The 26418-nt window shown below is 33.5% G+C and overlaps 1 protein-coding gene across 2 annotated transcripts in view; it reads right to left on the bottom strand.

Moving 5' to 3' along the window:
* Positions 1-1503: 1503 nt before the first annotated feature.
* LOC124355004 (polynucleotide 5'-hydroxyl-kinase NOL9) overlaps positions 1504-26418 on the bottom strand; it is a 37113-nt gene continuing 12198 nt past the window's right edge. For both annotated transcript variants that reach the window (XM_046805870.1, XM_046805871.1), the window contains exons 3-7: positions 22499-22635; positions 20166-20385; positions 12006-12107; positions 4818-4960; positions 1504-1878 (exon numbers count right to left, since the gene is read on the bottom strand). In XM_046805870.1, the coding sequence (XP_046661826.1) occupies positions 1643-1878; positions 4818-4960; positions 12006-12107; positions 20166-20385; positions 22499-22635 (838 nt within the window). In that variant the 3' untranslated portion in view covers positions 1504-1642. The remainder of the gene's footprint in view (positions 1879-4817; positions 4961-12005; positions 12108-20165; positions 20386-22498; positions 22636-26418) is intronic.

The raw sequence follows: 26418 nt of genomic DNA on the forward strand, positions 1-26418 counted from the left end.
TATTTCCATTGACAACCAAAATTAATGTTTAAGTAATCAATATACAATATATCCTCCAACACTATAGGAGGGAAAGGAGTAAAACTGATCACATACAGTATAAGGGAACTTGGAATTAATTTTAGGTCTTATAAATTTATTATAATTGAGACCATATCATTAACTCTAAACCTACATTTATTATTGCTTAAGACCTCCCTTTTTATTTGATGGATCACATTTCAGTGATCATGCCAGACCATTGGCAGATTTCAGAAACTTCTAATGCATCAGCTTTCTTTATTAAATTTTGTTTAATACAAAGTGTTATGCAAAGAAATTTTTGTAGTGAATTTCAGTAACCTAGAAATTCATCACTTAACACCTTCGGAGGAAGCCTCTATTGAGATTGAGAGCACACTAGCTGATACGTCAATAATAACAGCAGGGTGGTGGAGGCCTCTATTGAGATTGGGAGCACACTAGCTGATACATCAATAATAACAGCAGGGCGTGATTAACATGAGGTTGACACAGCAGCTTTAATGAAGTTAGCGTAAAGACGGAAAGAGAGGTGGCCAACTTTATATTTAAAACAGAAGCATCAGTCAGAGACGAATTGAAGGAATTCAGTGTAGGCCTACAATTTATTATTGTTATATTTGTCATAAATTTATAATAATTTACGACTAGTTTGAGTTTCATCTAAGAATTATTAGTATTAACCGAAATTTTAGCATTATCAATCTCCCTGGATACACCTCTGAAAAATAGTGACATATTTCATATAGATTATTTCCAATTAAGTCACAAACTTTCTTTTCTTCAGTGCCTATCTCATCGTACCATCTTCCAGCAATGTAAACATTTTTTCTTTACTATTATTTTATTTTTATTATCTTCATTCGTATAATCCCACAAACACGGATACGATTCAACAAGTTCAATGAGCACAACTACATCGTACTTTAACGAAGCACTTTGCAGAGTTAAAGGCGAAGACTGAACTGCGACTGCACAGCAACAGCCATGTTGGGGAACAGCAGCTTGACAACATGTCCCAACACGTCACCAGCACAGCACCGGTGTGAATGTACCCATAACATTATACTGCCAAAGATGCTGTGCTGTTGCCGAGATGTGTAGTGTGAAAACGCATAATAAAAGTTTTAATTTGTAGTTAGGTAAAAACATACAGATTGTTAACATGTCATCAACAATAACTGAGCATTTCAACCTTAATCAGTAAATATTTAGAATGAATGAATCTCTAGATTTTGCCTAATTAGTTTTACTTGTGGAGTAACTCACAAAAAAACCACTGTAAAGACATTGTACAGGGTGATGTCAATGTATCGGAATAGTTCTGTTTTCAACTCATATTTGATAACGAAATTCAAATTAACTCTAATTTAATTTTTCAAAGCTATCTGCCTAATAAAGTGTTCCGTCATTTGTACAATAAATAGCAACTGAAATTAGAGCTATTCCGATAGTTTGAAGTAAAATAATAACAACTTCGCATACGTAATTGTATAAAAACAGTTTATTACAATAAAATAAAAACTTATGATAAATTAAAACTAAATTAGACTATTTTTAACAATAAAAATAGTTATAAACACTTCATATCCTTATACTTAGATCATTTCTGTTACTGCCTTTATGACACTGGAAGTTTTCTGAAATCTCGTTTAGCAAATCTTGAAGTGGGTTTACCAGAAGTATGTGCCAAGAAAGGAATAGGGCCAACAGCTTCATTTACTTGACTGAAGTGCAATGACTCAGGAAGACAAATGTTACCTTTCACTATGCAGTTGATTTGTTTCAACACGTCCCTCGGCATGGGGGTTATCAGATAGATAGTACTAGTATGGTAGTCTATTCCTCGAACGATTCCTGTAAAATTAAAAATGGTTTACTACAGGTGAATTCAAAGTGATAAAAGAGTTACAATTTGTGCAAACAATAAATGTTGCCAACGGGTTGTCAAATAAGGTTTATTTATCATTTTGGTTTTCAAAGCAATAAATTTGTGTAAAAATGCAATGAACATTATTAGGACAACATTTGTTTTCATGTATTAACTCTGTTTCACGACACGAATGTTCACTTGGAGTGGCCAACAACTGAGTCTGCATGCAGTTATATTGTTTGTTTCTCTTTCCCCCTCAGTTTGTTGATAGTCAATGTAAATACATCATGGAAGTTATATCCATTCAAGTAAACATCCCAAGTTGTTTACTCAACTCTTATGAAAAGTTTATAGAGTCTCTACATAAAAATGAAAGTAAGTATTCATGTCAGTGATTCAGCTTTAACTTTTCTAGCTTCTAGAAATTCTTTTTAACTAACTTTGTATATTTATAGAGAACGCTTTAAAAAATTTCAAATGTTCATATTTAAAATCATTCCTAGTTTCTATATTAAATATTTAGGACGCAATGTATTTAAAAAATTGAATATATTTAAATATCAATTCAATATTTTACAAATATGTATATTAAACTAATAGTGTATTGTATGTTTTTGCTGGGATGAATCAGTGTTAATATCCACAGTTATAACCAAATTAGTTGGTTCAGTACTGTCTGTGGATTAAAACTTAAATACTTACACTCATCTAATTAAACCTTGAATTTGCTAATTGTGTCAGCACAGGTGAACCGAAGATTACAACTTTTCTATGGTTAATTATTTTTAGCTGTGATTTTTCATCATAAGGTACATTTCCGATTTGGTATCTTCACTGAGTCCAATGAGGTACATGCAACATACTGCAAATGGCCTAGTACATTTTGTAAAGGTGAATAATATGCCTTACCAGACATTTTGAGTAGTTATGTATTAAATGTGCTACGTTCTCTAACAATTAAAATGATCAGTTTTTGGAATGCTTATCATACTTAAAAGTTTCAAATAATTTTTTTAAACTAATACAATTGTATTTCTTCACAAATTTTAATATCATACAATTAAACAGCGCATAAAAAATAAAACACTACACAGCTTTTACAGAATTTTGTCTTGCTTATACAGTTTATATTTGGAATTTCATGTATTACATGTATAAAAATAATATCCTTTCTAAGTCATTCTGTTAGTTTGAGATTTAAATACTTCTGACTACACATCTAACGTTTGATATAAACACTAACCTTTCATGCAAAAATAAATAATAACAATAGTAGATGCTGCTTATTGTTTTCAGAATACATAAGTTTGTTATTTACAATTTTTGATCGGAATCAGATAATATATTTTCTTGTGGGAATTTAGAATCCATTTTATTAATACTAATCCATTTTATGGTTCAGCAGATGTGAGTTGCTACTTTAGCTTATGCTTTGATGTGCTCTGTTACAATGATTTTTATCTTATTAAATTCATAATTAATACTCAGTGATATACGAACTTATTATGTTATTCAGTTGATATTTATTATTACTTATCCTTTTAGTGCCATTCAATATAATTAATTCCTGTGCCAAAAGTGTGAACCATTTTATTGCTGGCAACAAATTATACACAAGTAAAAATTTTTCGAATATTTCCAATGATGTTGCCATTATGGATGTAGCCATAATGGATGTAGCCATAATATAGATAAGTAGTAAAATAAATAAAACACAAAATAAGAAAGAAAGAAAAGAAAGAAAGAAAATATTTATTTCCCAAAAATAAAACATAGTTAATACATAATAAACAATAACAGATATGTATACAATAAAGTCCTTGACCTGCCAGGGTGTCGACCAGAAAAAAATATGCTATAAGATTTACACTAAGATAATTGAAGCTCACAAAATTAAAATATTAATATTTACATAGACATCAATATAATCTAAAAGTTTAACTTAACTGTTTTCCTAGAATGTACTAAAATTAAAATCCTAAAATAGTAAACATTGTGGTGATAACTTTCTCACTGGAAATCAAAAACATTTGCAAATGGGGTTTTATTAAGAAAATTGGCATATTAAGTTAAAATAACATGACGATGACAGAATACTTTTTTTAATAAAATATTTAATTCTTTTAGTGTTACTGCCCGAATTTGTAAAATAAAAATAAAAAGTACTTGAACTAGTAATATTGAAATACAGTAATTATAATGTTTTATAATCTCAGTATCAAACGATCTATCCGACAATTACATTACCATTAACTCTTTGGGTACCAGTACCAGAGGCTACTGCCTGACCCATGACCGCCCGCACCCCAGAGGTCAGTACTACCGAACACCGTCAAGATCTATGCTTTACGTTCTGCTTCATACTGACCTTAGTTTTAAAATATAAATTTTCTCTTTTTTAGCCTTTTCAGATTTGCTATTGATTAGTGTGAATTAAAAGTGCATTATGTATATAACGTTTAGTAATTACTACAAAAGGAAATTTACATAAATTAATCTCTTTAAACCAAAAATATGTACAAACATTTTTTTTAATCATTCGGAAATACTTTTTTTATTGGTAAAGTTTTTGTATATTATTTACAACTATTTAAGAATAAATCATGAATTGAACTTAAAAAGTAGTGGAGTTCCAGATTTTTACAGATATACAGCACAATTTAGTCAAAAGTGGCTGGCAATTTTAGTTCAAACATGCCTGTGAAGGCTTGGCATTCCTTGTACAAATATAGAAAATCTCACACGGCAGTAAAAAAGTTAATGAATGCTTCAGATATTTCAAAAAATTAATCAAATGCCAATTTGCTTATTACTTTTGATGTTTCTAAAAAATTACTTGTATAACATTTTTTTAAATACAAATAAATACATTTTTACCACTAACATTTCTTATCCAATAGAACAAATTAAATACTATAGTTACCGAATCCAGGGCAGTGAGGAAATTTGTCGCCTTCATTCATAATACAAAGTGCAACCAAATTGCCATTCATTGTTGCACACAACTGAGCTTTTGTGAAGTTGTATTTGTTGGTGATTTTTAGGTTTATCTGGTCCATATTTATCCTAAAAAAAAAAATATTTAAAATGTTTACTAAACACAACTATAAGTGTATTTCTTATTAATTTTATAAAAGCTATTATTAGCAGAGGCTTTCATTGTATATGGCACTATGAACACAAGACTAAATCAACATAACTTATTTTCTCTCTATACAAAGTACTAATTTGGTGGTTTTTTAAATATAAAGTTGAAGGTTATGTGTATATAAGCATATGTACAGATGCAATCAAAAAGCAGACAAGCCTTTAAATCATCTTGTAAATCGTTGTATATACAGGGTGATTCAAAACTAAACGGCAATCTCTCGAGAGCTTATTCTATAGCTAAAAACAAGTAAAAAAGTTCATATAACCATATGCCCGGAAACGCTTCGTTAGCGAGTTACGCCTAGCGAAAGATTTCGCCCAGATTTCAGAACCCTTGGTGAAGTCAGGCCGTATAAAAATGGTAAAGGTAGTACAAAGATACAAATACGATTGTTTTTTATGTTTTTATATCTGACAAATTTATTAAAATTCGTCCCAGAGCTGTAAATGCAATACTTTCAGAGATATCTTACGTAAAACACAAGAATTGGTGCAAAGAAATAACACATTTTTGTGTTTAACGTAAGATTACTTCCATAAATGTTAAATAAAGGTCATTTTTTTCTTAAACAGATTTGTAGAACATTTAATTCTGAAAAGATTCATGTGAATTACTTAGGAAAAAAATTAATAATAGGTATTGAAATTTAGCTTTATTTAAAAATAAAACAGACGCACAAAAATGCATATTCTTATCTGCATAAAATATTAACTAATGTTTAGGTTGTGAGTAACAGCTGATCATTTATTCAACACTTTTTATCGTCATATTTTCTTTGCAAAGGTTGGCAATATCAGCTGATCAACAATTAAGTTCATGAAGTAATATTTGAATAACCTTTATGGAGGTTTTTGTATTGTGGCGTGTGAAGATTGTATTTTGTGAGATCCTGTGATTATTTGGAAATATTTTATACAAGTGTATAAAAGATTGTATTAAATATTTATTTTTAAAATATTTTATTAAATATTTTTATAAAAGTGTATGTAATTATCTTAGTAAATAATGGCAGATAATGTAAATGGTATGTATTCGTTTGAAGAGTGTACGGACATGATACTGATTTACGGCAAAGTTAACAAGAATGGTTTAGCTGCAGTTCAGGAATATCGTGATACTTTTCCACATCGAAGAACACCTGATCGCAAAACATTTGAAGCTGTGGAGAGACGACTTAGAGAAACTGGTAGCTTTAAACCGAAGCGAATAGATACTGGTCGTCAACGTAGCGCAAGGAACTATAATAATGAACAAGCAATAATAAATGCTGTAGAATTATCACCAACCACAAGCACCAGACGATTATCACGTCAGTTAAATATTTGCCAGTCAAGCGTATGGCGGACACTTCATGAAGCACAGTTGTACCCATTCCATATAACACGTGTTCAAGACTTATTACCGCAAGATCTTAATAAACGGAAGATGTTCTGCCGCTGGTTAAGAAGAAATTGTTTACGACATCAGTATTTTCTTCGGCGTATTCTCGTTACTGATGAATCCTGTTTTACTAGAAATGGAATTGTAAATTTTCGTAATACCCATACTTGGGCGTACGACAATCCACATGAAACTGCGATTTATGCATTTATTCTGTTTTGAACAGGAATATCTTCCAAGAGGGTAGGCAGGTTTGTTCTTAAAAAATTTAAGTACGCTACTCCATTAAGTCGATTAGGGAGGAAAAATGGACCAATCAAATTATCACCCAGAACACCAAGCCATACATTGACTGAAAATGTATGTTGAAAATGCCTCGTCGCAGTTTCATGTGGGTTGTTGTACGCCCAAGTATGGGTATTACGAAAATTTACAATTCCATTTCTAGTAAAACAGGATTCATCAGTAACGAGAATACGCCGAAGAAAATACTGATGTCGTAAACAATTTCTTCTTAACCAGCGGCAGAACATCTTCCGTTTATTAAGATCTTGCGGTAATAAGTCTTGAACACGTGTTATATGGAATGGGTACAACTGTGCTTCATGAAGTGTCCGCCATACGCTTGACTGGCAAATATTTAACTGACGTGATAATCGTCTGGTGCTTGTGGTTGGTGATAATTCTACAGCATTTATTATTGCTTGTTCATTATTATAGTTCCTTGCGCTACGTTGACGACCAGTATCTATTCGCTTCGGTTTAAAGCTACCAGTTTCTCTAAGTCGTCTCTCCACAGCTTCAAATGTTTTGCGATCAGGTGTTCTTCGATGTGGAAAAGTATCACGATATTCCTGAACTGCAGCTAAACCATTCTTGTTAACTTTGCCGTAAATCAGTATCATGTCCGTACACTCTTCAAACGAATACATACCATTTACATTATCTGCCATTATTTACTAAGATAATTACATACACTTTTATAAAAATATTTAATAAAATATTTTAAAAATAAATATTTAATACAATATTTTATACACTTGTATAAAATATTTCCAAATAATCACAGGATCTCACAAAATACAATCTTCACACGCCACAATACAAAAACCTCCATAAAGGTTATTCAAATATTACTTCATGAACTTAATTGTTGATCAGCTGATATTGCCAACCTTTGCAAAGAAAATATGATGATAAAAAGTGTTGAATAAATGATCAGCTGTTACTCACAACCTAAACATTAGTTAATATTTTATGCAGATAAGAATATGCATTTTTGTGCGTCTGTTTTATTTTTAAATAAAGCTAAATTTCAATACCTATTATTAATTTTTTTCCTAAGTAATTCACATGAATCTTTTCAGAATTAAATGTTCTACAAATCTGTTTAAGAAAAAAATGACCTTTATTTAACATTTATGGAAGTAATCTTACGTTAAACACAAAAATGTGTTATTTCTTTGCACCAATTCTTGTGTTTTACGTAAGATATCTCTGAAAGTATTGCATTTACAGCTCTGGGACGAATTTTAATAAATTTGTCAGATATAAAAACATAAAAAACAATCGTATTTGTATCTTTGTAATACCTTTACCATTTTTATACGGCCTGACTTCACCAAGGGTTCTGAAATCTGGGCGAAATCTTTCGCTAGGCGTAACTCGCTAACGAAGCGTTTCCGGGCATATGGTTATATGAACTTTTTTACTTGTTTTTAGGTATTAGAATAAGCTCCCGAGAGGTTGCCGTTTAGGTTTGAATCACCCTGTATATATAATATATCTAGCTAACAATTATGTTAGTGAGTTAATGACCCAAAATAGTAACATTCATCTTCTTAATCTCAGTAGGTTTAAAGGTTCTGATTACATAACACATAGTCTAAACTTAAACAATAAAGGTAAGAATAAAATTATGCATAAAATAATAACCAGTATTTCGTGGTGGCACTCTCAAACCAGAATTTACGGAATGAGTCAGAGTAACGGTATTGAGATATCTCTTCTGGCTGAATAACGATAATTGAAAATTTCTGAAATAGAACACATTAGGACAAACTCTTGCATTGAGGTGGTTGTGGACAACATGTCAAATGTCCACAGGCTTTGTAGATTGCATATCCTCAGATTTTGGGGAGCCCAGGCAGAAGAGTGCTTGTAATGCTGGAGGTTTCAGGAATCACTTTGGAAAACCCTTCCCCTATCAATATCCTAGCACTCATTTAGCATGTCAGACAATATTGATGTTGGCACTACCATACACAGTTTACTAACTAAAATAAAGTATGGGAAACCAACAGAAAATGATTATGATTACTTTAGTGGATCCAAGTGATAGGGATTTTCACGGATCTGAATAAGACATTTTATAGTGTCTTACAGACCATGTTAATCTATAAACTTTAAAATTTTGGAATATATGGCTCTACTCTTACATAGTTGCATTCCTATTTAGAAGGTAAAATGCATTATATGGAGCTGAGTTATGCAAAGTATCATCAGTTAATTTCTATTAAATCCAAATTAAATTTAATCATACATTCCACAGGGCTTGATTCTAGGGTCTTTATTGTTCCTTTCTTATCTTACGGGATTGCCTAGAATAATATCTGAAAAATTTTGTAATAATGTGCTTACATATTTTCCCAAATGCAGATGATGCTAATTTTATAATAAAAAAAAATGTTGTTCAGAAATTCAAGCATAGAAAATTCAAAATTTAAGTAGAATAATTACATTTTTTCTAATGGCTACAATATTTACCTAGTTTATCAAAAACTAATGTTATCCAATTCACCACAAAATATAGTATCTCAAAGAAGTAAATGTGTATAAATTTAGAAGGAATTGATACTTAGAAAATAACTGAAGAGAATACGATTTTGAAGAAATAAATAAAACCAAATCTTTTGGTTGAATTATGGATAATGCATTGAGTTAGGATCACCATGTAAAAAGTGTAGCAAAAGCAGTTTCTTTCAGTATTTGCGCCTTCTATAAATTTAAAAATGTTGGCAGGAGTTTAGAAACCTTAAAAAGTAGCAAATATCCAGTCCCATATATCTTTTGGAATTGGTATTTATGGAGTCACCTCTAAAAATATACATGGATTATAAACTTAAAAAATAAGATATACAAACTATGTTAAAGTTTAAATGGCAACATTCTGTAAATGAATCTTTTTAACACCTGAACATACTGCCTATTTATAGTCTTTATATTTATCATTACATTTTTTCACAAAGCAGAATCACTGTATTTTCTTTTTCAATTTTATTTTTATTATCTATCTGTTAAAATAAAATACTTTATTTTGTTATATTTATAGGTAATAAGGTGGAAGGTCGGCATGGCAGTTAAAAGTGTTGAAAGGAGATCAATCAGTCCTTAAAAATTGAGAAAATTTTAAGAGGTTCAGTTTAAATGTTATTATACTATAAATAATACAAAAGCAATCTAAAACTTTAGAGAGGTGTTTACGTAATATTTGATTTTTATTACAAATTCTTTAAAGTTAAGAAAAATCTCCAAAATATCAAGCAATATTCGACTAATTACATACTATATTTGCATACCAATTTTGGCAACATCTGGTTAGTTAGGCATGGCTGATGTTTAAATATTCAAATATATTTATATAATGGCGTTTTTGAAAATACATTTTATCCCTCACATATCAGTATTTTTTGCTACTCTAAAAAAAAATTAGAAATAGATAATGTTATCATATTTTAACGTTTAACGTTTTTGTTATCATAACAAATCAACGAGATGGAGAGAACTCATTGGTACAATCATGGCTGGACCCAGTGGTTTTCTTGGGAGGGAGAGAGACAACTAAGTTTTAGTTTACCATTATCTTTATTTTAACAGGTGATATTGCACTTTGGCACACAAAAAATAAAACGTTAGAAAGAAATTTATTTAATTTTATTTTTAGTACAATGTGACAATAATTAAATTTTTCTTCATAAAACGTCTTTTTCAAAATCTTGGAGGGGGCCATGGCAGCAACAACTGCAGGAAAGGGGAAAATGACATTGGATGTTACTTGTACACAATATGATCAGGAGTTATCCTTATATCTTTTGTGCTCTAAAAGCCTTTGCACTGTAAAATAACTAAAGGACTAAGAGTGTGGCAATGTTATTGTACAGTATTTAGTATCAGCTTGTACTTTTTGCAACATCTGTTGAAATAAAAAAAATCTTTGAATTAAAATTATTAATAAATTTGCCCAAGTTTTTCAACTTTGATGTTTCAAAACTTGATCTGAGGTGCTCTTCATTTGTATTCATTGGCTTTTCACCCACACAACTACTTATTATCAACTAGCTATTACCCGAAGCTTCACACGCAATTTTTTAAATTAAAGTCCATAACATGATGGTAACGATGGTTCCTTATAATATTTTTCAAACGTAAGTAGACATACGATCAGATTCATATTATTTCAGTGTTTATGGATGTACGATAAGAGGTTGAGGGTCTAAACTTGTATAAGTTTTGTGTGCATAGGAGCATTTCTGGTTCAAATTAATTATATTTTTTATGTCGCACCTGAGTTTGCCTTGTTGCCCAATCAAGAAAATGTATACATATGTCTCAAAAACTTACTATGGTAAAGGAAATTGCATATTTCCAGCTCTTGTAATCTACTTCTGGTTTAATACATTTTCAGTGCCATAGTTGAGTTTGCCTCGTTGTCCTGATGAAGGAAACATATTTACCTACTTAGTACTAAAAATACTTTAGAGACCGAAATGGGATTTTTTGCTACTTTAGAGACCAGTGGGGCGTAACCAGGAGGGAATTTTGAAATAATAATATGCGTATATTCATACCAGAGACCTTAAGAATGTCCATGTAACATTTCAGTATAATCAATTGAATTGTTTACGTGTAAAAGCAAAATAAACAAAGGCATGCTCACATTCATAATATTATTAGGATTAGAATTACAAGAATCACTAAACAGCTTTTTTTATTTTATATACATTTAACATTGTTGCTTTATTACAAATTAAATCACAAATTAATAATTAAGATTCATTTTATGCTCTGTATATGGTATTTATAATTAAATTGAAGGCTTATTTAACAATTATAATTTATTGTAACAGCACAGTACCAGACATTTTTTCGGAGTATTAGTAAAAAATGCCTAGGGTTTTTAGAGGTATTATTCACAAATACCAAGCTATTTTAGGCAATTCATGTACAATCATAAAAAAGTAATAATTTTGTTATTTATTAGCTAATTTTCATAATTATATTTGGGTTCAAGCAGATTAATTGTTACAATTTCTACATAGATTTTTTTCTGAATATACGTGCGACCTTTTCCAGCTGAAAGACTAGTGCAAGACACTTAATACATGTGAACTATGCAGTTAATTCAATGTAAAGGGTTTACTTGATTATTTGCTATTGTACTGTATAAGAATTATCATGCTCTCTGTTTTATTTTTACATGACATTTTAGTTTAACAAGTGTCTGTTGGTGGGGGGAGGAGGTTACTAGCAACTGAGAGTTATTCACTTTATACTTGTAAGAAGCAGATTTAGTATACTTACATATATGGCGTAGCTTGTGTCAGACGTAACATTTCAGGACTCAACACCTCACTAAAATATGCAAGTATCACCAAGTTTCTTGCTTCTGCTGGACTCATGCCTCTGAAAATAAAATGTTTGATTCAGAAAACATCCAGGATTAAAATGCAGGGTTTTTCATTACATTTTATGTTTAATTGACATAAAAATCATCATAAGTAGATCTTAAGATAGTTACAGTACCTCTTCAATCATAGAGTATACACTAATTCTTTTGTAAATATAAACCCTGGTAGTGACTATATATTTCTATCCAACAGGATGTTCATTGAATTACAATCTACTGGTAATAGTTTAACTACATTATAATTAATTTGCATAACAAAAAATATAAATTAATTTATTTAAAGTGACTCTTGACCATAGGCTGTTAATTTACTTTTCAGAGTGTCCACAGTCAAAACTGGGCATTTAAAATGCAAAAGAATACAATAAAATTAGTTAAAAAACTACCTCAGAAATATTAAATCTTATAAGTTTTCTGTCAACTATAACTTAATATATATTTGTTGTTTAAAAAAAAACAGCAACGACCAGTAGTACAGTGAGGTTATTTAGTTCAAATCTAAGGTTTTATCATCCAGAGCCATTGTCAATTTGAAGTAAAGGGAAATGGAAGAAGAGAAAGTTTAGGCACAAAATCAATTGAACCATTATTGAAGCATACTAACAAACTTATTCAATGCCTCAAGGAACAGGACAATGCATCACTTTGAGACAAAGCTGGAAAAGAAACAAGAGGAAGGTGGTAGAGTATTGTTTAGATTAGAAAATGTTCCACAATAGTTTTATTTTTGTTATCTTCTTTTAAGTCTAATCCCACTAATATTATAAATGCGAAAGTTTGAATGTTTGGATATTTGGATGTTTTGAGGTTTGTCCTCGAATCACGCTGAAACTGCTATACGGATTGTGCTGAAATTTGGAACAGGTATAGCTTTTGGTCTGAATTAACATTTAGAGTGCTTTTTACCACCCATAACACATTCATTTCACCAAATAAAGTCGAATTCAAATTGAAAAATTAGTTTGTTTACATTCGAATGTTATGATAAGAACTAAACATATTTTGACAGCTATAGTTCGACAAACTTTCTGAAACGTCTGTTTACATTTGAATTTTATCAATAATAAGTAAACAGTGCTTAATTGGTAGTGTTAATGCAGATAGTAAATAAAACATTAATATATAAATTTTACTCCAGATTTTTATTTATTTATTTCCTTCCAACGGTCAAAAACCAATTTACATTTATTAACTTATAATAGATGATTAAATCATACTTAAAACAAAGGGCCAAACCAAACATGCAACTGGACTCCAAATCAGATCTAGGCATAATTAACGTATAATTAATGTAATAAGAAAGTATAAATTATATTAAAAATTAGTGATAATATTAACTTAATACACTACTGTAAGATGTGATACCATGTGGAGAAACAAACAGACAAACAATAACAGTGCAAATAAACTATACAATTATTAACAACAATGAAAGATAAACTTTAAATGAATAACAAGAGTAAAAAAAATATTAACATTAATGACTGATAGTGGTAAATAAAAAACTGAAAAAATAAAAAATATTTAACTTAAATGCATATTTAACTTAAATGCATGCACATTACTGTCTAAGACATGACATATGAATAAATAATAACAGTGCAAATAAACTATATAAAGTAAACAACAATGGGGAAAATACTGTAAATAAATAACAAGAGTAAAATATATATAGGTACCAACAGAGAAAAAAAAAAACTATAAAAACAACAAATGCACGCAATAAATGTAAATATATAACCAAGAGGCACAGTCGTAATTATAAATGTGTAACAAAACACAAGCAGAAACAATAACAGAGCAACACAACAAGAATAATGGGGGAAAGTTATCAGACGATATGTAAGTCATGACAGGCTAGTCTCAACTCTCTCCTGAAGGCATCACAGCTCATATTAAAACAACGGGAGGTTGTTTGCCAGGCGTTGAAGACGTGGAAAAGCACTGTGGAACATGTACTGTGTGGTGTAGTGCCGCCTTGCAAACAGCTGGGGGTGACGAAGATGACGTGATGCCCGGAAGTCCAGCAATTCGAGCAGATCAGGTGCATCAATGACAGAGCAGATCAACTTCTTCAAGAAAAGCAGATCATGAACTATACGTCTTGAATGGAGAGGTTCCAAGTTAAACTGAACTCGAAGGCCATCAGTCGGCACATTACGGTACTCAAAGCCCAGCCGCAGCCCAATCAAACGAATGAAGCGGTTCTGTATGTTCTCAAGCCTATCTATGTGACCAACAAGGTAAGGGTTCCAGACAGTAGAAGAATATTCAAGTATGGGTCGAACAAGGTGGACGTAGAGGATGTTCAGAGCTCGGACAGAAAAAATATCACGACTGGTCCTAATAACAAAATAGAGTGCTGCATTAGCCTTTTTAGAAATGTGATTGATATGCTCATGACAACTTAGGTCGGAAGCAAGTATGACACCCAGATCCTTTATTTTAGAACAACGTGCCAGGGGTTGATTATTAAGGTTATAATGATAAAGAATAGGAGTATCTGACCTAGAGAATGTCACAATAGAGCACTTGGAAATGTTCAGAAGCAAATCATTAACGTCGCACCATTCTGCAAGCAAATCAATACTCTCCTGTAGGGACACACAATCCTTCACAGATGCAATTTCTTTGAAAATTTTAGCGTCATCAGCAAAAAGTAGAACATTTGAACCCACACATTGAACCAGATCATTAATGAAGATTGTGAACAACACTGGCCCCAGTAGGGAACCCTGAGGTACACCAGAAACAGCTGGGAAAGGTTGGGATAGTGAGCACGCCACTCGCACCTGAAGAAAACGGTCCCGTAGATAACATCCCAGCCAACGCAAGAGCGCCCCACCGACACCAACAGCTCTGAGCTTAGCAACAAGGTGGTTGTGACTAACTCGATCAAATGCTTTCAAGAAATCTGTGTAGATGGCATCAACTTGGTGTGAGTTAGAAAACGCTTTGAGGATACTATTTTGAAAATATAAGAGGTTTGAAGTGGTCGAACGCCCTTTGACAAAACCATGTTGTTCAATGTTGATAACATTCTTGAGGCTGAACATCAATCTTCGAAGGACAAGCGATTCAAAGACCTTAGCCAAGGTTGACTGGATAATTATAGGGCGATAGTTCTTAATATCAGAAGGAGATCCAGACTTTAAAATAGGTGTTATATATCCAATCTTTAAATTAGCAGGGAAGATGCCAGCAGCCATAAGAGCGTTGAAATAAACTGTGATATGAGGCGATATTACACCGCTGCAATGCCTCAGGATCATAGGAGAGATATCATCGGGGCCAGCACCCTTGTTTGTGTCGAGCGACTTCAACTCAGCCACCACTTCTTCACAGGTGAATTGACATGAAAATATAGAAATTGTTGCTTCAAGGTTGTACACTGGTGGATTTTGTGACGAGGGCCTGTAGACCGAGGAAAAGAACTTTGCGAACAAATCACAGATACCTTGCGGGTTGTCCGCAGATTCATCATCAAGCTGCATTTTTGAGGGAAGAGACGGTACCCTCTTAGAAGATTTTATATGATTCCAGAAGGCACGAATGTTTCCTTGAATAGACGAGTCAACAATGCGGATGTATGTCGAGTAGCATTCTCTCACCAGTCTTTTGCAGGTAGCACGAGCACCACAGAACTGAAGATAAGTCCGATCATCAAGACTCTGTTTGAAGCGCCTATGTAAAGTCTTCTTTTTGATTATCATCTGTTTGAGATCGGGAGAAAACCAAACAGGGAAGCGCTTGATTCCCATATATTTGGGTGGGCTTGCTTTTCTAATAGTGCAACTTAACTGTGAGCAAAATTCAAAAAAACCTATGGTCAACAGAGTCTGTAACATCAAGTAGAGGGTAATTTAGGCGTTGCACCCATTCAAACACGAAGTTAAGGTCACATTTTCTTATATTGGGAGTAAAGACACCATAATTCAGTTCTTCTTTGGGGCGCACGAAGATTTCCATTTCCAAAGCAGGATGATGGCATTCGGCTGCAAGGAGCGGGTCAGAGGCATTTAGGACGCGTAAGGCTTCAGAAGAGAAGACCAAATCGAGAAGAACACCTCGCTCATTTCTGATGTAGTTATATTGGTTGAGATTTAGGAAGGACATAACATCGTATACAGTCTGTGCAGATAGATCCAAGAGGCAAGAAGAGGGATTAGACCAATCAACATTTGGTAGGTTGAAGTCTCCCACCACCAACCTGATGTTAAAGATAGGATTGGCAACAAAGAGTTCCTCAAGTAGGGAGGAGAATTCAATGTATTGATATGAGTTCAGGTTGGGGGGTGATACACACCGCCCAGGAAGAAAAAGGAGTTATTGAGCTTAATGGTTGTGAAGACACACTCAATACAGCCACTGGACGGGTGGAGCTCCCAAGAATCGAGATCCTTTCTGATTGCCACCAAGACCCCCACCGCCAGTTTTGAGACTCGATAAAGATGATCTATCGCACCTGTATACAGTATAGTTGTCAAATCCAAGTTCAGAATTACTGACATCGGGTGTGAGATTGGTTTCAATTAAAACAACAATATCGTAGATCGAATGACTTAGAGACTGGCGAAGTAATGAAAACTTTGTTCTTAGACCATTAACATTTTGGAAAAGTATGCAGAGTTGGTCTTGACCGTTGAAAATTATGCGTTTTTTGGCTTAGATTTAACAATTGTAGGTATGCCATTGACATATCTGATTGTGATATCGGCCTCACCACTACTCTGCCTGATTTTAAGCTGTTCCCTTCCTGTTAGGGCATTTAAGTGTTTAGTTTCATTGGGTGTTCGATCTCTGGATACTTTTACATCTTGAAGGATACCATCAACAGTTATAAGGCGCTCACTTGAAAAGTTACGAAGTATTTCCGAAGGCGTCACTCTGGCTTTTCAGCATGGCTTTCAGTGGCCGGGCCTTGTTGGAAGCAGCCTTTCCAAGACGAACGGTAGGGAATTTGTAGGAGGTAAGTCCGGGGCAAGTAGCTTCAAAAAGCTTAGTGGTAAGTCTTTCATCATGGGATTTTTTAGCCTCAGTATCTCTGCTGCTAGATTCCGTCAAGTTATAGACCATAACATTGCAAGCTCGCCTGGAACGATCATTCATCTCAGAAATGATGTCCTCGGGTTTTAAAACCTGTGACGCCTTTGCAGTCTCAAGAGCATCGAGGCGCTTTTCCGTACATGCAATTCTATCTTCAAACGCAGTTAACTTAGTGTTAAGAGCATCAATCTTGGTAGGAAGTTCCATTAAGGTGTCCATCTTGGTGGAGAGCTCGGATAGCAATGAGGCAAAACCTGCTATTTGTGATATAAGAATATTAATGGGTTTCTTATTTTCATCTCACAGTCAGACCTAAGACATTCCCACTTAAGACTCTGGTCGGCTGCCAAACGATCATATTCAGCCTTAGATATTTTAACACAGTCCCTATGGAACCATCTACAACAAAAGTCATCGCATTTGATTCCCTGTTGGCGTTCCGTAACCTCTCGAAGACAGACGCCACAAGGGTACTTTATCGGTGTTGCCATTACAGATATAGCAACCCAAGCAGTGGAGATAGCTGATTCAAAAATTCAAAAAACAAAAACAAAACAAATCCACCCCTAGAAAAGAACAAGAGAGCAAATAATAACCCTTCAAAAAAGGCGAAGAGTTGATAGTGATGAAGACAACAATGAAAACTATTGATGATATGCAAATTGCAATAGAAAGTTAAAAGGACAACAATATCCAAAACAACATCCAAAACCCGCCAGCTACTCAATCCACCAGCGGGGGGAGAAAAATTGTTATAGTAATAAAGCGGAATATATGGCAAATGAATAGAAGAATAAAAAAAGATTTGATCTAGAAGGCAGTGGCAGCAGAAAAATTTAACGTAGTGGCTATTATAATATCAAGGCAGTTTTTACAGTTGTTATTGACGTTACAGAGGTTAGGGTTGTTAATTTATGCGGAATAAAAACCAAACCACAGGACAAATTGAGGAACACATCCACGACGGACACTCACAGAATCTGGCAGATGCAAGTAGGCAAACACAAAAAGTACACAAGTTAATATAAACAGACAAATAAATCGGAAAAAGTAACAGAGCCCAATTCAAAGTTGCAGCCAGTTAAGCGATCTTGAGGGGAAAAAAAAAGATTGCGCCAGTGACGAATTAAAATCATCTAATGCATTAAATACTGTTATAAAACTAATCTTAATGAACAAAGTTATGAATGTTTTCACATAGGTTACTTTAAATGGTGGGCTTCCTTGACTTTATATTACATTTTAACAATGGCTTACGGAAAAAAAGAAAAATGAATACTAACATACCTTAACGATTCATTCTTTTCCTGGTTACAGTCCAAAAAACAAGTGTAAGGCAAAACTTTAATAACGATTATTTTGGAATGTTGCATAGCCTTAATAAGAATTTCCCCCTTATACCGGAAGTACATAAGAAGTAGGTAGGACTTCCCCCTAGGTCGTAATAAGCTTTTCAGTCCTAGCAAACTCAACTATATCAACACGATTTTGACCAAAGTAGATTTCTGAGAACTAGATAATCGAACGTATACAAAATTTGATCGAGGCAATATGGCAAGCTAAACTGTGACATAGTAGGTAAGTGAAGAATTTAAATGGTCTTAAGTAGGCACTACTTAACCGAAGTAGGCATCTCGGTTCTACGTAAGTATATACAGGGTGAGTTTTTTAAAGTGATCCAATAGCTAACTTTTTAATTAGACGACTTAGCACCACACTTTAAATTTGGAACTTGCTCAATTTTAAGTTTCACTCAGGGATACACTTTCAAATTTTTTGAAGATGGCCGCCATTTTCCAATATGGCGGTCAACTTTAAAATATTGTATGGAACACCCTGTATTTTATGTTGTTTTTATATTCTACACTACAAAATAAGACATTTTTGCATTTTAGAGTTTTTCTATATCTCATAAACCACTTTCAAATTGAACAGTTATTCATGTTTTTCTGTATTCGAACCTGGCTTTTGTGTTTTCTAGAAGACTGAAAAACATGAATAACTGTTCAATTTGAAAGTGGTTTATGAGATATAGAAAAACTCTAAAATGCAAAAATGTCTTATTTTGTAGTGTAGAATATAAAAACAACATAAAATACAGGGTGTTCCATAAAATATTTTAAAGTTGGCCGCCATATTGGCAAAAATTATGAAAACTTCCAGTCCACGTAGCTCCTGAATCATTAGAGATATTGAAAAACTCTCAAAAGCAAAAATGTATTATTTTGTTGAGTAGAATCTAAAAACAACATAAAATACAGGGTGTTCCATAAGAGATTTTAAAGTTGACCGCCATATTGGAAAATGGCGGCCATCTTCAAAAAATTTGAAAGTGTATCCCTGAGTGAAACTTAAAATTGAGCAAGTTCCAAATTTAAAGTGTGGTGTTAAGTCGTGTAATTAAAAAGTTAGCTATTGGATCACTTTAAAAAACTCACCCTGTATATATCTTCTTCGTCAGAACAACAAGGCAAACTCTACTATAGTACTGGAAATATCTTAGACCTGAAATACATGACAAGGACTGAAAATATACGCTTTTTGACCGAAGTAAGTTTCCGAGACCTGTGTGATCTGAGATTCGTGTTTTCTTGATTGGGATGACAAGGCAGATTCAGCTGTGACGTTATGTATATAATTAATTAGAACCAGAAATGCTCCTACACGTGCCAAACATGATATACCAATTAAGTTAAACTATGATACTATTTACCACGAACTTAAATAATGATCTACCTGATGTATGCCTACTTATGTTTTAAAATTTGTATAGGACTCCCATCATATTACATCATAATTGCTTTTACTAAGTAATATAAGGACTTTGGTTCTCAGATTGCGTGCGAAGCGGCATGTAACAGCTAGTAGTTTTATAAGTTCTTATGAACTTAAAAATGATATACATAAAAAGAGGATTGTAACCACTAATAAATAATTACCTAAGATATGGATGTTTTTTTCAATGATCACCCTATAAACAATATACTAGTGATTTTTTTTTAAGTTACCTTGCTTTTGGTGAGTTATTTCCTTTTTCCTCAGCTCCTGACCCTACTATAAAGAACTTGTAGTCTAGAGGGGTAGCACAGTTACCAAAATTTTGACTGTGCACAAATCCAGGGTCCAACCTCATTGGAAAGTTTAAGTTCCTTTTTTTACTCTCAATTTCAATCACATGTGTTGGTTTAACGTTTTTAATAATGTCACATATCAACTTCACACCAAAACCTGAAAATTACATTACACACAAATTATTCCACATAATTCAATTATTCACACAATATACCTTGTAATGTTGTGTAATAGTTTAAAATATTTATGAATCTGTGGCATTTTCTATAATAATTATTAAGAAAACGTATAAGCGAATTGCTGAGAAAAGTAAATTGTGGCTTAAAATAACTGTAAACAAAGTACAATAAGCATTTTCTCCCTACTAGTCATTTGTACAGGTTGTACTTAATAAGACAGCTAAGTAGCAACTACCATATTAAGTAGAATTCACATAAAGCAAGTGGCGAGCTACTACACTAGCACTTTATACTAACTGCTATTTATCATTTACACAACACTAGGTTACTAGATGTGGTTACACAATATTTCCAGAGACGTTGTAGTTAAACACTAATACAAGATATTTCAATTTCCTCTCATAATAAATTCTTACTTAATTATTATGACAATCACAAATGAGATACAATAGTTGGCAAAACAATAAATGTTGCAAGTGTAATGCAATGTAGTGTATAGACAATGGATGTAAGGTATAAGATGTGTCAATGTTTGTTTACAAACAATGCGTTTAAAATTGTAGTGTGGTATGTAAGAGTAGTGAGGGGATGAGTGTTCAAGATGGCCGCGCGTCGCTTGGGGACGCTACCTTTTGGCGCTACAAATACTAGTCTCTTACACAATGGAAACACAACGTCTTATTTTCCAACACCAAATAAAGTTTATTTCTCCATAGTCTGATGAAAATCCGGCTCGAAGGACCAAAAATTATGTATAATATCCGGTCAGAAGGACCCAAAGATATGTTAGATCCGGCTTGGCGGACCGCAATTATTCAAAGGACCAATAAAATGTCTAATATTTTAAAACTCATACTTCGATAGCTGAGCAGGTGGAGCCCATACATTGATTTTCTAAGGAATAACTCTTAGTCGTTTGGGAAAAATAAAAAATACGAATGAGATCACAAAACATAATATTAGGAAAAAAGGGCACACAATTAGAGCAAAATACAAGTGTTAAAATGATTTTCTTCTTCCGTTAAATTGTCCAAAAATGTCCGAATTAGTTGAGGATTTTTAAATCTTGGTTGAAAAGAAGATTGTCTTTAGTTGCGAAGGACCATAATAAGAATGATGAAACACTGTTACCTTGCACCGTCCATTGTCTGATACCTCGACACACATGAAGTTGGGTTGATTGTAGTTCGACCTGGGTTGATTCCAAGGAACGTTGCGCTAGTGGAGTCCTTGCTGAGGGATGAAGATTCCACCTTCACTTGACACTGTTTTCGGTTCACTCACGAACGTTGCGACAAAGTTACTTTTGGCTCGTTAACCAAATAATGTCCGGCTCGAAGGGACTGTTAACTGCCATAGAACGGCTTACGGTTCACAAGAGAAAAGACAAAGGGACACGGCCCGAACTTGGTTAGAGCTGGTGTTGACGTACAACCTAGCGAGACGGAGTCTTAAGAAGAACTGGAGAGATGCCTTGGGGACCTTTTCTTGTCCGCGTCCTGGACGCCTGATTGGTCGGCAGAAGTCACCTCATACCACGTGACGATCGGACCACTATAGATTTGGAATGCAGGTGGGTGTGTGTGTGTGTGTGTGTGTACAAAGATAAGTGGAAATAGATGGCTTATAATAAAAATGGTATCGGACAATGGTGGGCAAAGAGCAGTTCTAAATAACATACAATTCTAATTATTAGTAAAAACTATATTAATGCGTAAAATTTGATTAATTGATATGACTAAATATGAAAACCTAACAAGATGATTATCAAGCATTAGTAGCATAGTGTATGGGCCATTAGGATATATAACATGAAACACATACATTTTCATCCCTTATTAAGAACAGAACTAGTTATTTTTTCCACTTTAATATTAAGTCTCTATTTAATTGGACCACACTGTTTGTAGGAAACAGTATAGTTAATGTTGTATTGAATTAATGAATATTTATTTCCTCATATAAATACAGATCACACATAAAATTCCTTGCTTTCAACATTACAAAATCTTTAAATGGCTACCATTTTACTAGGATGATCATAAAGAATAATTTTTCCCACCTGAAATGTATGTAACACCACTTCCTACCTTTTGTAAATCCCATTGTATTGATTAGCCATGGAATATTACTGTAGTTTTCTCTTGCAAAATGAATCAGTGATTTGCAACCTTCAATGTAGTTCTCGGGACATTTGGTCACATCTATCTCTCCTAGAAACACAGACCTGAAACAAGTAAATTTTACTAGATGGCAAATTGCAACCCATTTCGTCTCGTAACAGGAGACTAGAACCGTAACAATCATGTTAGAATCTTACATCTCATAGAAATTGTAAAGTCTTTGGTTAAAATGATACAACTTTTAATCCAATTCAAGCAATAATTATTGGAATTATGACGAAAATAGTAAATGATGTTTAATACAAAAGATTACACAAATTCCAGTTCACAAAGGGGTAAAATGCATCACAAATTATGACTTTGCCAGTTCAAAGGTTCAAGTAGTGTTTCAGCACCTATTAAAACGTTTAATAGGCTTCAAGAGGCACAGATACAATTATAAATCCTTTTATTCTAATTAGAAGAATGAGTATATATATATATATTTTAACTCAAGACAAAGTCACAGCGATAATTGAGCTAATATTCGTTTTAGTAAAGCATCTGGAATCTTTAACACACAAGGTGTGGACTATAGATGAGCCGCTTTGAAAGTGACTTACTAAGTGAACAGTGCGGATGGGAATGTGAGTGAGAGAGATATGTGGAGAGGGAGAAGAAGCGCGGGCTCACTTCCCCCTCCATATTCCTTACCAACCAATCAGTCGCCACTTTACCACTCGTAGGGTATGTGTTACATAACAGCTGTTTTACAAACAGTAATTATAACAGCTGTTAACAATAAACATTTGTTAAAATATTTCTTAATTATACTAACATATTAAATAGATGCAATGCACTATTTTTAACATAAATAATAATATTTGTTATTACGTAACAACGAGAATAACAAAACATAGCGTAATGCTCGAAAACACCAACACAGGGAAGCAGATCACCAGCAAGAAATAGATCAGCAGTGAAAGAGGGCGTGGTCAAGCTCCTGCTCCTCCCTTTGCGCAAGTCGCTTTTAATGTGGCTCATCTATAGTTTCCCTTGATTCGCTTTTGATGTATTTTCAAAATATGAGTCTGGAATGTGTGGATCTTAATATCAAGTGCTTGTATTGGGCTGAGCACAACACTCTCAAATTTTACTTGCTGTTTAAATATTATGTGATTTAACTCACACAAGGTGAGGGAACCGATAGAACTTCCTTGATCCATGTTAAATTTAGTATTTAGAGTTTGTCTTTCGCGACCCTGGACTAATGTGGTATCTCGCGTAATTGGATATTCCTATTTTTTTATGTCAGAATGTAAAATGTGCTCTCAACTCTAATGTGCCTTTAGTGTGACGACCCTGTGACAGTCTTTTGGGAGGGTAAGAAATCTCAGCTGTATTGTGCTGTGCATGTGGTAAGTGAAGACGACTTCGGAGAGTGGCATCATTCTTTTATTCAACCCTTTTCTTTCTATGTACACTTCCCCTTCTTTTCCATATTTGTTCTAAACTATCAACAATGTGGATTGGTCTGTCAGGTTGGATTTTAATAAATTAGATATATTCATTGGTCCTTCGAGTTTGTTCTTAACTCTGTCTCAATTTGTAATAATTAATGGTTTTATTTTATTTTACATGTATTAAAATAAATAACTAAATTATTGTTGTATGTTATAAGGGCTTTGATTATTTCCACTTGAAAACTACAATTTTCACTTTCAAAATCTTTTATATTAATCTAGAATATGATTGTTGAATAAACTTCCTGAATGCATAGATAATAAATTTGCTGAACAAATTTTTTTTAATAATGTACTAAACATAGATTTTAAAACTTTGTTATATAAGATAGCTAACTTTGTAATAAATAAATAAATACATACATACATATACATATATATATATATATATATATATATATATACTCGCCTTCAGCTCGCTGGGGGCTACGCCCCCAGGCCCCCTTTTGGGTGTTTGCTAATTGCAGAGATAAGAGGGATTTGGTGACTGGTAAAATTCGGACATGAGGTCATGCCAGGAAATTCCCTGGGGAGGATTTTAATGTTACCGGGGGTTAAGACTTCAGGGGGTTTAGTTTACCCTGGAGGTTATTTGGTCATACCAGGAAATTTCTGGGGGGGGTTAATGTTACCTGGGGTTAATGACACATGGGCTTATTTTAGAAGGTGTTGTGTCTGTGAACATAATAAAAATTCACTTTATCCCTATCAACTATTGACGCTTAGCTAACGTTCAGCCAATTTCTAATGTGGGGTATATTCACTCGTTAACTGGATTAGCGGTATTCAGGGAGAGTTTATGTCCGAGCATTAGATTAGGGATCTTGGAGTTAAAAGAAGACCTATTTTATTGAATTATCCAGATTTAACCAAAGTTTTGAATTTAAGGGCATTTTGCGGCTAAACCGTTAGAGATACGAGAAAAAGTTATTGAACCTTTCTTGTCGAAAATTTAATTATCTCTTTCGATTATGCCATCAGATTTAAGCTACGACCTATAATTTAGGCAGTACAGAGCTTAGGACAAAAGACTGCACTGGGCAGTTTAAAAATATCACGTAAAACCTAAAAAATCAATACTTTAAAACACGTTATGCGGCCAAACCGTTGAGGATAGGGTAAAATGTTACTGAACATTTTTTGTAGATCACGCAATTTCATAAATCATCCTTTTAAAAATTTGTTTTGAGCTACCACCCACAGTTTAGCCGCTATCGAGCCCGAAAGGTAAATTTTTAGGCGAAAATTTCTAAATATTTTCACTTAATCGCGTTTTGCGGCCAAACCAGTGGAGATAGAGTAAAGAGTTACTGGCACATTTTTGTATATCACCTCATTTCCTAACTCCAACGCTTGTCTTATTTCGACCTCCGACCAATGGTTTCGCCGCTATCGAGCCCGAAAACAAAAGTTTCACGTAAAAATTACAAAACAATTGCACATAATCACGTTTTTCGGCCGAACCACTGGAGGTAGAGCAAAAAGTTACTGGACCTTTTCTGTAGATCGCGCAATTTGCTAATTTGATGGGTCAATCAGATTTGAGCTACGACCTACCGTTCGGACACTATCAGGTTCGAAACTTTATTTTAAGCAAAAAAATCTCTGGAATGTCAAACATTCCCGCATTTTGTCGCTTAACCACACGAGATAGGACAAAAAGTCACTAGACCTTTTTTGTAGTTCACTTCATTCCTGACTAACGATTTTTCGTCAGATCGAAGCTAGCTCCAACGGTTCACCCGCTATCAGGCTTACAAGAAATGCCTGCAGGGGTAAAGAATGCGTGATTTTTGAGGAATTTTTTTGAGGGGTTTAAAAGTAAAAAAGTCCGGTTTTCAGACTTTTCCTCCGGGTCATAGTGTGAAAGGAACCTGCGTGCCAAATTTCAAGTTTCCAGCACTTCTAGAACTATGTTAGAATTTGTATCTATATATATCAGTCAGTGAGTCAGTTACACATGCGGCTGTATAGTATATTAGATATAATTCTAAAATTACTCGAAAAGTTTCAGTGAAACTATAATTTATTACTATTGTATTCATAAACAATATTTTTACTGTCAAAAGCAAATAAATTTAAAATCTTAAAACAGTTTATTGTCCTTATGGGCATTCATACTGCACCTTCCTCCTCCTACATTCATCTTCGTCATAAAATATATACTTAATTATCAGAGTGTCTTTAAATTGGTAATTAGCTGGACATTAGTGAAGCCTGTTACTCGAGGAGATGGAAAAATGTAATTTCTATTTATCTACTATCTGTCCACAGCATGATATCTCGGAAACAAACTGACTTATAAACTGGAAAGATTGCATGAGCTTCTTTTCTCTAAAGACAACACATGACACACAAGAACATGACTAATGGGTACTTCCTTAC

The sequence above is a fragment of the Homalodisca vitripennis genome, chromosome 2 (genome assembly GCF_021130785.1).
Source record: "Homalodisca vitripennis isolate AUS2020 chromosome 2, UT_GWSS_2.1, whole genome shotgun sequence".
Taxonomy (NCBI): Eukaryota; Metazoa; Arthropoda; class Insecta; order Hemiptera; family Cicadellidae; genus Homalodisca; species Homalodisca vitripennis.